Source organism: Hyla sarda, chromosome 1 (assembly GCF_029499605.1).
Source record: "Hyla sarda isolate aHylSar1 chromosome 1, aHylSar1.hap1, whole genome shotgun sequence".
Taxonomy (NCBI): domain Eukaryota; kingdom Metazoa; phylum Chordata; class Amphibia; order Anura; family Hylidae; genus Hyla; species Hyla sarda.
In genome coordinates this window covers 490,432,353-490,447,845 of record NC_079189.1, presented here as the reverse complement: position 1 = coordinate 490,447,845, position 15,493 = coordinate 490,432,353, and the positions used below count along the sequence as shown (strand labels likewise).

The 15,493-nt window shown below is 41.3% G+C and overlaps 1 protein-coding gene across 10 annotated transcripts in view; it reads right to left on the bottom strand.

Moving 5' to 3' along the window:
• Positions 1-15,493, bottom strand: part of DTWD2 (DTW domain containing 2) — a 340,228-nt gene that overhangs the window by 291,069 nt on the left and 33,666 nt on the right. For all 10 annotated transcript variants that reach the window (XM_056537386.1, XM_056537389.1, XM_056537392.1 and 7 more), the window contains one exon: positions 13,126-13,467. In XM_056537386.1, coding sequence (XP_056393361.1) covers positions 13,126-13,467 — 342 coding nt within the window. The remainder of the gene's footprint in view (positions 1-13,125; positions 13,468-15,493) is intronic.

Genomic DNA, 15,493 nt, shown 5'->3' with positions numbered 1-15,493 from the left:
TGGTCCTGCCCTGTTCTGAAAATATAATGATGCAGAACCCTTGTTTGTTGTGCTTTACAATGGCTGTCAATCCGATTTTCCAGCTAACGGGTTTGTAACAATTCCGATCACAACACATTAGATAGCCTTGCTCACTGAGTTATGATCGCCTAATGAACTTTTAGCAGACACTACAAGGTCATGGTCTGAACAATAACTAAAGCCAGGAATATCAGACAAAGATTTTGCAGGGCACCAGCTCATTTCTGAAACTAAAGGGAAATAATTCCCTCTTATAGGTTGAGGGGCTCTGAGATGAACCTGTTTATTTCAGTCAGCTGTATTCATAACCCTGCTTAAGTTAAGTAGGCACCATTTATCAAGTTAGAGAGAGGCTAAAAGCCCAATTACATCACCAAACACAAATATATCGCCCTGTGTAAGCGACCACTCAACAAAAGCAAAGTTCAAAATCATTATTTGTCGACCGTAGATCTGTGTGTGTAATAAGGGATGTGCGTTCAACAATAATAGAAGTAAAGAGCCGCATGAACAATCCAGCGATCGTTATGCCCGCAAGGTAATTAAAGGGGTAACCTGCCCGTGGACATATTATCTGCTATCCAAAGGATAGGTGATAAGATGTCTAATCGCGGGATGTCTCAGCACCGGACCCCCTCGATCAGACATCTTATCCACGGCATTCTAAACATTTTTGTTCAGAACGCTGGGTTCGGGCGGCCGTGGTCTTGTCATCACGCCACACTCCCCCCCCTCCATTCATGTCTATGGGAGTGGCATGATGAGCGACCACAGCCGTCACACCCCCTCCCATAGACATGAATGGAGGTGGCGTGTTGTGACGTCACAACCACGGCACACTGGAGGTCTGCCACCAGGGTGCCGCACAGAGATTGAGGGGGTCCTAGCGGTCGGACCTTCCCGCGTTATCAGACATCTTATCCCCCATCCTTTGGATAGGAAATAAGATGTCCAGGGACGGAATACCCCTTTTAAGCCATGTATAAGGCTCCTTAAACATCAGGTTTGCCTGGGTAATACGACCAAACCGACCAACTGTTTGAAGTGTATGGCGTCCTCCAGAGTCTTTCCCTCGACAGTTAACATCAGAGAAGAGGAGTTTTTTCCATGTTGGGTTTTAACTGCCCGACCCTGAATCAGAGTTCTCTCAGAGAGAGAACACATGAATGTTTGGACATGGCTAAAGTTTATGTTTATGATAGAGATAACTGATGGCCCAAAATACAATGGACCATATTTGGTGGTAAGGTCCTTCAGCCTCTTTATTTTAATCAACTTAGATAAAAAGATAACATTTCCTGTGATTCAGAACAACCCAGAGTTCCTACTGGTATCTAAGCTCTATGGTTTCTTAATGCAGATTTGCAAATTCTTGGATCCCTTTTTGATTCTAGTACCAAAGTCCTGATCCCACTACTTTGGAAAGGAACCCCACCACTCACCATAACCTGTCAGTGAAAAAAGGAAGGGGCAAATGGCAAATTCTAAATCCACCACATAAGAAAGCAACATTTGGGGAGATTGGTGTCACCTTGAAACCACCTCATAATTTGATTACTGTTGACCTTCTCTCCATCTAAATTGCTCACTATAATTAGCTCATGAGGTCAGGGGAAAGAGGGTGAGCTGATATAGTAGATATAAAACATGGACAGGTATGAAGCTATGTCACAGAAAATCTGAGCTGGTTGCAGTGATCCCTTCATTTCCCTGATCAGTGAGGGGCACAGTGGTCAAACACACACAAGTGTACCTGTCGCTTACCTAGAGACAAACCAAAAGTTTTGATCAGTCTGAGTGGTCAGACCCTGACCAATCACTAGAAGAGACGGGGAGAGAAGCCTGTACTGACCAAGACGATTCCGTAGACTTACATTGTATATGTTTGTCTCGTCAGCGCGCTCTTTTCCCGACTCATTCTAGCGATTCGTCAGGGTCTGAACCCTCAGACCACGACTGATCAAAACTTTTGACATGTCCCTACAATAAGACAGTGCCCATTTAATGGTATATCCTAAAACCTGACTTATGCTTACAGGTAATTTTTTTATTTTTAGCATAAAGTCAATTCAAAAATTCTAAGTAATAAATGTGAAAACAATAGAGACAGTTTGTTTAGTAGATACATGCATTTTCCATTGTTATGAATATAATACTCCCTGGTTATTCAACAGAGTCTGCAAAGCTAATAAATATATATTTTATGGGAAGCAACCTTTAAAAATGATAGAATGTGCTGCTATGAGCTTTCCAGGCCTGGGCTTTTATGTTACTGTGCACAACTGTCCTGTTTAATTGAGATTTTCATAACAACAGATAGACAGACAAATCCAATAGGGAACAAACATCTGTCTAATTTGTTTTTATAGGAAGTAAAAAAAGACTGCGTCTTGTTAAACACATCATTACCCTGGTTTATTTTCACTTCAGCGGAGGCACCACTGCCTGTAATCGGGTTTACACAAAGTTCCATTCCTGACGCTGCATCTTGAGTATCTTTTATGGGGTGTACGGTGAGGACAGGCTGGATAAATACACCAGAACACCAGGGAAAACTATACCAACAATGCACTCACATAAATGAAGCCCAAGAGATAGCTGCAGCTGCCTACTTATGTCTCCTCATAAAGAAGAGAAAAAAGGAACTTTGTGTACATATGTCTGAAAAACATCACATAAAAAGTGACCAAGTCATACAGAGATAACATCCATAACTAATTCTTCAAAGGGGCTGTCCTGAAATATGAAAACTTTGTAATATATTAAACATCTTAATCAGATTTTATCAAGTGGGCAAGGACTTCACAGAGACAGAATTACCCGGCACTGTCCGAAACAAGACGAGCAGAACCACGGATACTTCAGGTAAGTAGCTTTATTGTAACAACCATACAACGTGTTGAAGTTGCATTCTCATGGATATGTCTCAGTTCTGGCCCAGGTGAAATTCTCCTGTGTTCTATATACTGAACTTTATTGACAGTGAGATTTCTGGCAACAAATGAAAAGATTTACTAAGAATGTGCAAACGTCTTCCTTTATGACAAAGCTGGCTGCAAATAACCTTCTCTACTATTGCACCCAATAACACCAACAGCATTTATAGCAGCCTGTATTCTGCCGGAAAAAGGTGTCCGGTGTTTTTTTTTTGTAAATTACCTACTATATTATGAGAATATAAATGAATCTGCCAGAAATTTATTATATGAAATCCCAATTCAAAGGGAAAGAAGAGTGCAAATATAGGGTGGGTCCACATCATGATATTTGAGTAGATATGTTTCAATGATTGAAAAATGTATTAAGATGTATTGCTCAACGTACCAATAGATTCTACTGGCAAAATGTTTTCCAAGAGTACATGGTTTTTACAAAGGTTTGCTTTTTGTACAATTGCACTTTTTTTGTGGGATGGAATAGTATCAGACTTTCAAGAAAAACATAAACAATGGGGCAAAAAAAGTATTTAGTCAGCCACCAAGTTCTCCCACTTAAAAAGATGAGAGAGGCCTGTAATTTTAAGACTCAAAAAGTGAAAATACTGGGGTATGACTTACAAGTTAAAAAGCAATTTATTGGGTATATTCTGATAAAACACATATAACCCCTATTACGCAACAAATTACTCTCATGTGACCGCAAAGGGAAGAAAATATTCACAGAGAATAAAACATATATATAACATTATATATATATATATATATATATATTATATAGATATAGATATATAAGGAGTAGCCGTATTAGTCCAGTGATGCAAAAAGCAAAATCATCGGTAGTTGCAGTATCTTGTAATACCTCTTTTATTGGACCTTTTTTATGTTAGTCCAATAAAAAAGGTATTACAAGATACTGCAACTACCGATGATTTTGCTTTTATATATATATATATATATATATATATATATATATATATAAAACACCACAACCTAAATTATTGCACATATAAATTGTCACTTCAGTAGTCCCATGACAGTGACTTATTGCACATATATAATCAGTTGCCACCTATTGGTCAATTATCAGAGACTCATTATATTGCACATATTCCAGGCTCATAGATTGTACATATTGGGACCTCAGAGAAACATATTAATATTGGGAAGACTAATGTATGCTATCCCTACACTCCCTTTTAGTCCCTATAATATAGTGCAAATCTGGCCCCTAATCACACCTTCCCCTCACTGTGTGGCATGTAACTGGGGCACTTGTCCTAATAATAACGACCCCCATGCCTCAGGACCCTGTTTCTACACTGTAATGTTCCTGTTAATATTGTACACCGTTATTGAGGACATAAAGTGCAAATGTGCATGTGCAGTAGTGCAAATACAAAGGAATGCCTTAAATTACAATAGAAAAAATAAACCGCATATGGTAACAATGTAACCTGGCCTCCAATGCAGTGTTTCACTTGACTCAGCTCATCGGGGAGACATGTTAGCAGGCTGTTATATCCCAGTAGGGTGGAATGGCAGTCTATTCTCACCTTTCGGGGTCTTTCTAAACACATACGCCCCTCCCCTTCGTGACATGTACCTTCGCGTCATCAGGATGCCATTTCCGAATGGGAGAGGGTATCCCCGTGATCTCAGCCCAGATTTTTCTATGTACGGGGCGGTATGTACGTGATCAGAAGTTTTTATCGGTACCATTTTGGTTTTGATCGGACTCTTTGATTACTTTATATAAATTTTTTTATGGTATAAAAAGTGACCAAAAATACGCTATTTTGGACTTTGGAATTTTTTTGCGCATACGCCATTGACCGTGCAGTTTACTTAACGATATATTCTTATAGTTTGGACATTTACGCACACGGCAAAATCACATATGTTTATATTTATTTTTATTAACACAGTTTTTTGTTTTTTTTTGGGGAAAAGGGGGGTGATTCAAACTTTTATTAGAGAAGGGGTTAAATCATCTTTATTAACTTTTTTTTTCCACAATGTTATAGCTCCCATAGGGGACTATAACATGCAGTACATTGATTCAATACACTGATCCCTGCCATTGCATTGCAATGCATTGATCAGTGTTATCGGCGGTCGATTGCTCAAGCCTGAATTTCAGGCTTGGAGCAATCAATCGCCGATCAGATGCGCAGGAAGCAGGTAAAGCACCCTCCTGTTGCGTTCTAGCTGATCCGGACATCGCTATTTTACAGTGATGGTCCCAATCGGCCCAACTGAGCTGTCGGGACGCTTTTACTTTCACTTTAGACACTGCAATCAACTTTGATCGCCGCATCTATAGAGTTAATGCCGGACATCAGCCTGATCGGCGATGTCGGGCATTAGCCATGGGTCCTGGTTGTTTATAGCAACTGGGACCCACCGGGTATGATGCGCGCTCACCTGCTGAGCGCGTGTCATACCTCGGGAGCCGCTTATGGACGTTTATAAACATCCATATGCTGCAAGGGGTTAAAAATCAGACAATGTGATTTAATGTATTTGTTTTCTCATTATGTCTCTCAGTTGAGGTATACCTGTGACGAAAATTACAGGCCTCTCTCATCTTTTTAAGTGGGAGAACTTTCACAATTGGTGGCTGACTAAATACTTTTTTGCCCCTCTGTAAAGACGTAGACTTCTTTTCAACCGTACAGTCAATAAAATATGTATGGAAACCTACAGCCTAACACTTTCATACATTTAACACATCTTTTTATTTCTAGACATGCGCAGTAACAGGATACGAACTGAACTGTACAATTTTATAGGAAAAACTTTTTATATGTTTTAAAATTGTATACGTGGTCAGAACAAAAATAAAACATACCTTTATAAGTTATACATTTCATATATATGAAAATGAAGACAAAAATCATTATGTGAACCCAGCGTCAGCTGTCGCACCCAGGCCTACTGCATGAGGAGTCCCACAAGTCTCAATGCCTTTTGAAGAAGACACCTATATTGATATTTTATACATAGTATGTACCAAGTGTTTACAGATGATGGCTAAACGTGTCAATGTGAGTCCTAAATATCACACTGTTTTACAAAGCACATGCATTATTAAAGGTGTTAATGCCAGCTCCCTCTGTTCAGCAATAAATGCTTCCGCTCGGTTGTGAAGAAAAGATCAATAAATCCATTTTCTATTTTATGGCACACAGTGATTACATCTGGAATGTGTGACAAAAAAATCTACAGATTCTACCTCACCAGGCTATTATTTTTTATTCTTGTTATCCTGGCCATTTATGTTCCCAGTAACAAACAAAAAAAAGTCGGCATGAGCTCAATGCATTCTCTATGGGAATGTTGTCTATACCCAAGTATTTTCCGGAGCTCCCATAGAGATTCATGGAGCATGTGCCAAGCCCGTTCTCAATGCAGCACTGAGATTTGAGGCCATGGTCTGAAGTTCTCGGGGGAAGGGCCCCCCCACGATCAGACACATATTTCCTATATATAGGAGATAACTATTTTCCCACTGGAGTACCCAGCACCCCTTAAATGGCTTTGTCCACTTCAGAAAACCTATTTCTATATACATTTTGAGCATACAGGGGGATGGGGATTCCCTGTTTAGGACCCTTGTCTCTTGGAGTGTTTAAAGAAAACATATTAGACGGCACATCATTAAAGGGGTTATCCAGGAAAAAAACTTTTTTATATATATATCAACTGGCTCCAGAAAGTTAAACAGATTTGTAAATTACTTCTATTAAAAAATCTTAATCCTTTCAGTACTTATGACCTTCTGAAGTTAAGGTTGTTCTTTTCTGTCTAAATCCTCTCTGATGACACGTGTCTCGGGAAACACCCAGTTTAGAAGAGGTTTGCTATGGGGATTTGCTTCTAAACTGGGTGTTTCCCAAGACACGTGTCATCAGAGAGGATTTAGACAGAAAAGAACAACCTTAACTTCAGAAGGTCATAAGTACTGAAAGGATTAAGATTTTTTAATAGAAGTAATTAACAAATCTGTTTAACTTTCTGGAGCCAGTTGATATATAAAAAAAAGTTTTTTCCTGGATAACCCCTTCAAACAGTACAATGTTCTGTGTAGCACAAAATAGATTCCCCCCCCCCCCCCCCCTCCAAAAAATAAAAAATAAAAAAATTTGCACACTTTATGAAACAACACAAAAATACAACACAGAAAATAGAACCCCCCCCCCCCCCCCCCCGCAAAAAAAAAAAAAAAAATTGCACACTTTATGAAACAACACAAAAATAGGCATAAGGCTGCTTTCACACTATAAAATTCATCCGTTTTAAAGATCCGTTTGATGTTCCGTTATGAAAACCCTGAAAATCGGCCATTAAACGTCCATTAAAAAATCCCATACGTCCGTTAGAAAATCCCATTATAGTCTATAGTATTTTTACATTATCCGTTTTAATTCGTTTTAATCCGTTATAGTCAGTTATTAATAACGGACATTATTTTGTGACGGGAGAATGAACGGAAGAAATAGTGCATGCATTATTTCTCCCGTTACTATCTTCCGTCACAAAATAACGTCCATTATTCATAACGGACTATAACGGATTAAAACGGATAATGTAAAAATCCCATAGACTATAATGGGATTTTCTAACGGACATTTAATGGCCGAATTTCAGGGATTTCATAACGGAACATTTAACGGATCTTTAAAATGGATGAATTTTATAGTGTGAAAGCAGCCTTAATAAGGCATAAGGCATCACAAAAACAGGTGCAGCGCAGTCTGCATAGTACAATAATCGTCTATTCATACGTAGAGTATCCAGCACATATTTGATGAAAAGGATCTGAAGCTGCAGATTTGAAGCTGTGTTTAGCTATTTAATTTACATTGAACTCTGAAGCATAAAATCCTGCTCTTCCAAGTATGTGCAGGATACTGTACATGTGAATAGACCCTTAAGCTCGATTCACACATAAGTATATACACAGGTCCCTGGAAGGCAAAGTAAGGACATTCCCCAGTTAGTAAAGGGATAGAATGTAATCCAATATGGGAATCCTGAAGAAAAGATAATGCAGAGGAGAAAGTATTGCTAGCAATGGAATAGGTGCAGCAAAGAAGTAACAATTGTAAAAACAGACCACAGTGCACTGTCCCAGATGTTTTTCGATGCTGTTTTGGGGTCTGTCCACTGTTGTCTTTTTGGTACAATTTTTACATTTTTGCTGCACATTCCCCTTGGTAGCAACACTTTTTCCTCTACATTATTTTTTTATTCCGGATTTTTTTGCAGAGAGGAAAGAGGTTACAAAGAGTGTCCTATCCTGCATTACACAAACAACCTTTTGATTCCAAGAGGCACTTTGTAACTTCTAGGTTGTCTCATAGATAACCACAAGTTGTTGGGGATTCTAATAGGACATTTGTGATCCGCAGATTGTCAGGCATCTCAGCTTATCAGGTTAAAGGGGTACTGTGGTGCATGACAACCTATCCCCTACCTAAAGGATAGGTGATAAGTGTCTGATCTATTGAGGTCTCCCTGCGATCTCCTGCACGGCATCCCGGCTCTTCCCAGGAATGGAGAGTGTCAACCCCCGCACGAAGCAGCGGATGACATGCCCCCTCCATGTAACTATGGAAGAGCCGGACATACAGTTTTCCACTCCGTTCCTAGGGAGAGCTGGGGTGCAGTGCAGGAGATTGCGGGGGTCTCCCAGTGATCTGATCATCGCACCCCACCCCCCTCAGATCAGACACTTATTCCATATCCTTCAGATAGTGAATATGCATAATGCAGGCCAGACAGAGGACGAACCAGGCTTGGTGTCAGCATGCACTTGGGGCTTGGGAATGCCTGCTTATTTGCATATAACGAAAACCAGGCATAATGGACAAATGGAGCTACAAAGAGCTGAACAGCAAGTACCATTTTCATCAGTGTTACCTGCACTACAAGCCTGTGCCAACAGGTGTGGGTGATACTGATGACAGATTCCCCTTAAAGGGGTACTCCGCCCCTCCGACCTCAGCTGCGGCACCCCAGACATCCGGTGCATGGAGTGAACTTCGCTCTGTGCTGACTGGCGATGCGGGGACGGAGGCCCATAGACTTGCATTGAGGGGGCGTGGCCGTGACATCACAAGCAGGGCACCCGATGCTCTAAACAAATGCCGGGTGCAGCAGGGAGATTGCCGGGGTCCCCAGCGATCAGAAATCTTAAAGGAGTACTCCGGTGAAAACCTTTTTTCTTTTAAATCAACTGGTGGCAGAAAGTTAAACATATTTGTAAATTACTTCAATTAAAAAAATCTTAATCATTCCTGTACTTATTAGCTGCTGAATACTACAGAGGAAATTCTTTTCTTTTTGGAATGCTCTCTGATGACATCACGAGCACAGTTCTCTCTGCTGACATTATTATAATAATAATAACACTTTATTTATTGTTGCCCTTAGTGGGATTTGAACCCAAGTCCCCAGCACTGCAAGGCAGCAGTGCTAACCACTGAGCCACCATGCTTCCCTAAGCATACATTTGCTATGCATCTGCTATGCATGGTTGCTAAAATGGACAGAGATGTCAGCAGAGAGCACTGTGCTCGTGATGTCCTCAGTGTTCCAAAAAGAAAGGAATTTCTTCTGTAGCATTCAGCAGCTAATAAGTACTGGAAGGATTAAGATTTTTTAATAGAAGTAATTTACAAATATGTTTAACTTTCTGCCACCAGTTGATTTAAAAGAAAAAAGGTTTTCACCGGTGTACCCCTTTAACCCCTATGCTTTGGATAGGATATCTACGGGCAGAGTACCCCTTTAATGTCATATGTTTTGTATAGAAGCAGGTGCAGGTGTTCAATAATACATGTGAATGGTTCGAAAGCTCCACTATAAAACCACTATAAAAAAGTGTTTTCAATTGGAAAACAGCAAGACGACAAATTCATAAGTGACTTAATTGCAATAAAATCATCATTATAGGAAAATCTTATTGATTTCTTGTAGCAGATGTATAAGGTACCAGTTATGCAGATGCTATTCCTATAAATAATATATTAAAGAATATAATTCTCAGTAGATAGATGATGACACTCACAAAGTGAACAATTTCACAGTTGCTTTGCCCATTTTAATAGCATCAGATATTTCTTCATTCACACAACAGGTGTTTCCAAATCAAATACAATATAATAATACAATATAACTCTTTGAGCATAAAAACACAAATTGGTTTCGGATGAACATTTCATTTATTAATAAAGTTTTCCTTAATAAAGTGGCTCCATAGGTAAAGCCAATACAAAGGAGATGCGGGCATCCAAACTTTAAGGAGATATTTATGTGTAACAATTTGTTGCACAAATTTTTACAACTGTCCCATTCATCTGGATGGAGCATGCAAAAACGTATGCAAATGCACAATAGCGCATTATGGTTTTGACTAGCACCTGTGTTGTGAAGTGGAATAAATATGACTTTTTTGGCATATATTTATTATAGACTCAAAAAGCCCAAGAAGTCTTGTTCACAGTACAAAAGAACAGTAAAATGCATGCTGCCTGACAAACAAGTGCCTTTTCATGAGTTCAAAGGGGTACTCCGGTGCTTAGACATCTTATCCCCTATCCAAAGGATAGGGGATAAGATGTCTGATCGCGGGAGTCCCGCCGCTGGGGACCCCCGTGATCTTGCACGCGGCACCCTGTTGGTAATCAGTCCCCGGAGTGTGTTTGCTCCCGGACTGATTACCGGTGACTACAGGGCGGGCGGCGTGTGACATCACGCACCCGCCCCCATGTGATGTCACGCTCCGCCCCTCAATGTAAGCCTACGGGAGGGGGCGTGACAGCTATCACACCCCCTCCCGTAGGCTTGCATTGAGGGGCGGAGCGTGACATCACACGCCACCCGCCCTGTAGTCGCCGGTAATCAGTCCTGGAGTGAACACGCTCCGGGGACTGATTACAAACGGGGTGCCGTGTGCAAGATCACAGGGGTCCCCAGCAGCGGGACTCCCGCGATCAGACATCTTATCCCCTATCCTTTGGATAGGGGATAAGATGTCTAAGCATCGGAGAACCCCTTTAAGGTTGTGGTATGGCCAGAAAGGGGCATGGCTTAAAATGTGATACCACGGGCCAAAACACATAAACGGGCCAAACATGGCCATAAACGGGCCAAACATGGCCAACGTAAAGTAAGCCAACTAATAGTCTAAACCAGTGTCTCCAAACTGTGGCCCCCTAGATGTAGCAAAACTACAACTCCCAGCATGCCAAGACAGCATATGGCTGTCTGGCCATGCTGGGGGTTGAAGTTTTGCAACATGTGGAAGGCCACAGTTTGGAGACCACTGGTCTAAACTGAGACTATACAGTAGAGCTTTGCACAGGACTGTTTTAATAATCCCACTCCTGATTAATTTCTGACCATTCCTGTCCGCTCCCACAAGGTGTTTGTTCCACTTCCATCCTCTCCCGCGACATGTGTGTCCAATCCAGCCCACTCTCGCTAATATAAAAATGTATGGGCACTAGGTTGCAATGCTCTGCACCATGTATAGCAAATGCTGTCGGGCCTAATGCACCTTGGGTGTAACAATGTGCAGCTGAGGCTCCACTCACTCCCAACAAACAATAAGAAATGCACACGTACACAAAGTTCATGCTCCAATTCCATATACTTTACTTTTCTCTTCCGTTTGTTTCATACAAAACGTCAAGTAACGGAGACAGTAATACATAGAACATAATCACCCAAGTGCTCGTCACTGGATTTGCTCCAGCCGGAGATTTCATATTGCGACGAACACCCAGGTGCAGAACATTGCACCCTAGTATCTGTACATTCCTATATGAGGCATGCTGGGAGTAGTAGTTATAGAATAAACAAGGACCTCAGGAAGACCTGTTGTTATAAAGTTACTGCACCACACTGGCATGATAGGAGTCCGGGGCGGGAGAAGGCAGGATTTGCGGGACCAGCAGACATAGTGCCTGACCGCCCGCAGAAGTCTCATACCCGCCTGCACATTTTGCATTGGGTCCCTAGGGAACCCAATCCCATTGCAGGGCTCTACTACACAGTGAAAACTTGGACTAGACAGTCTACAGATGCATTAGATTTAGCAAACAGTCTGAGTCACTTTGATACATCTGGCACATGTGTAGTCCGTCCGTCTAAGTTTGTATAGCCTAAATTGCATGGCCTAAGATTAAAGTAAATTCAGCCCTTGTGTAAGGAGGTCATGAGCATCAGTATGGAGGCCACAAACATGATTATTTACAGCACAGACAAATAAAAATGTCTGTCATTATTGAGGAATTATCCAGGGAGCAGAAAAAGTATTACCTTTCCTAGCTCTATGGCAGTTCACGTCCTCCTGAGTCTTGTATCATAAATATAACTTCTAAGTCAGAGGTACTGTATCCCAATCATCCGATGCAGATGAGGCCATGTCCCATGCGGAGGGTTATGGCAGTGCGATGCGGCCACAACATTGGGAATATCATGTAGCCAATGGCCAAGGCATGAGGGTGGTGTTTCACCCCAATGCGATGATTGTGACATAGTACCAGCCTTCCCATCTCAGTATTTTAAATTCTAAGACAAGACATACATGTGAAGCCCTTAAAGAGGATCTCTGCCCCTAGACAACTTACCCACTATCCAAAGTATAGGGGATAAGATGTCTTATCGCGGGGAGTCACTGGGACGACCCGCAATTTCCAGCTCAGCCCCTGTAAGCCGCATGCACAGCACCAGCTCTGTGCTGGATTATGAATGACCACAGCTGTCACGCATCCCTCCATAGACAATAAAAGAAGAGGGATGACGACCACAGCCACCTGCAGCCTAGCACAGCCGGCATTCTGAACATAAATGTTCAGAATGCCGGGGTGTCAGGCCGGTTCCAGCGGCCAGACCCCCAACGGCCAGACCCTCTATGATCAGACATAAGATGTCTAAAGGGCGGAGTACCCCTTCAAGACCAGTTTGATGGTCTCTGAACATGGTTCACTACATAATGTAGAAACAATGTGGCCTTCCGTTTTTTGGTTGGTATTAAAATTGTAGGCAGTCTGGCAACTTGTATAAATGCAACATCTGCACTTTCAGACTGTGCTAACAATGCACTTCTATGTTGCAGAAAGATATGCGGCTTCTGGTTGTATGGACTTTTTACCTGCAGCGTGCACACAGGGCTCTCCGGACAGCGCTGTTCTCCACAGGAAGGGCAGACAGACCTCGAAAACCTCCGTCATCATCTGATAATGTCTCATCTACACTGTCTAAATCTCCAAATACATTTTCCTGAGTGAGGCTGGAAATTTCTCTTTCAGTATGTTCTGATGACTGTTCCTGAGAGTCAGTGTCCTGGTTGGAGTCATGCAGGGGGGAGCTATCAAGTGCATTAGTACACGGCTGATGTCCTGGAGGTCTGACAAGGTTCTCATGGGCACAATCTTTACTCCCATGTGCAGTATCTTCATCCATCATGTCATTTGGGTACTCTTCAGTCTGTTCCCTAAAGGACAGAACACAAAAATAAAAATAAGTTTACTACAGTACATAAATCAGGCATCATGAAAATGGGCTCTGTGCTACTGTATGTGTCACTGTATGGTGCCTACTAGAGACAAGGGAATTTCCAGCAGCAACATCATCTATGGAACACGATGAACAAGACAGGAGATGTGAAGGCTGTGTAGGGCTTGTAGTAGCAGCCACGATTTTGAGAGGTTTGTCCAAAACAAATAAAAATTAAAGTCAAGGGTAATAACTAGAAATTGCAGCCTGAATACTGGTACACAGAGGGACAACAAAAGCAAAGTAAGGCTGACAGTTTAGACCCTACATTGGGCAAGTCTAAGTGTGACTATGTTCAGTCCATTTCATGAATGTATATGCTGTGTGTGTGATCGAATTCAGAAAACGGACCCAATGCAGTATCACTTAACCCCTTAAGGACTCAGCCCATTTTGGCCTTAAGGACTCAGACAATTTAATTTTTACGTTTTCATTTTTTCCTCCTCGCCTTCTAAAAATCATAACTCTTTTATATTTTCATCCACAGACTATTATGAGGGCTTGTTTTTTGCACGACCAGTTGTCCTTTGTAATGACATCACTCATTATATCATAAAATGTATGGCGCAACCAAAAAACACTATTTTTGTGGGGAAATTAAAACGAAAAACACAATTTTGCTAATTTTGGAAGGTTTTGTTTTCACGCCGTACAATTTATGGTAAAAATGACATGTGTTCTTTATTCTGAGGGTCAATACGATTAAAATGATACCCATTATTATGTACTTTTATATTATTGTTGCGCTTAAAAAAAATCACAAACTTTTTAACCAAATTAGTACGTTTATAATCCCTTTATTTTGATGACCTCTAACTTTTTAATTTTTCCGTATAAGTGGCGGTATGGGGGCTCATTTTTTGCGCCATGATCTGTACTTTTTTTTGATACCACATTTGCATATAAAAAACTTTTAATACATTTTTTATAATTTTTTTTTTAATAAAATGTATAAAAAAAGTAGGAATTTTGGACTTTTTTTATTTTTTTTCGTTCACGCCGTTCACCGTACGGGATCATTAACATTTTATTTTAATAGTTCGGACATTTACGCACGCGGCGATACCAAATATGTCTATAAAAAATTCTGTATTGATCCCGGCACCTGAGGGGTTAATGGCGGACGCCCGCGAGATCGCGGGCGTCGGCCATTGCCGGCGGGTCCCTGGCTGCGATCAGCAGCCGGGATCAGCCGCGCATGACACGGGCATCGCTCCGATGCCCGCGGTTATGCTTAGGACGTAAATGTACGTCCTGGTGCGTTAAGTACCACCTCACCAGGACGTACATTTACGTCCTGCGTCCTTAAGGGGTTAAAGGACAACTGCAGCGGTATGACACTTATCCCCTATCCACAGGATAGGGGATAAGTGTTTGATTGCGGGGGGTCCGACCGCTGGGAATCCCCCCCATCCCCCCCACCCCCTGTGGATAGGGGATAAGTGTTAATCACGCTGCAGATGTCCTTTAAAGGGAAACTCTGGTGGGAAAAAAATGCTTTCAAATCAACTGGTGCTAGAAAGTTAAACAGATTTGTAAATTACTTCTATTTAAAAAAAAACGTTAACCCTTCCAGTACTTATCAGCTGCTGTATACTACAGAGAAATTTGTGAAGTTCTTTTCTGTCTGACAATAGTTCTCTCTACTGACACCTCTGTCTACTGACACCTCTGACACAGGAACTGTCCAGAGCAGGAGTGGTTTTCTATGAGGATATGATTCTAATCTTAACAGTTCCTGACATGGACAGAGGTGTCAGCAGAGAGCACTGTTGTCAGACAGAAAAATTCACAAATGTCTCTGTTTTATACAGCAGCTAATAAGTACTGGAAGGATTAATATTTTTTAATAGAAGTCATTTACACATCTGTTTAACTTTCGGGCACCAGTTGATTTGAAAACATTTGTTTTCTATTTGTTACCACTGGAGTTCCTCTTTAAAGGGGTACTCCTGTGGAAAACT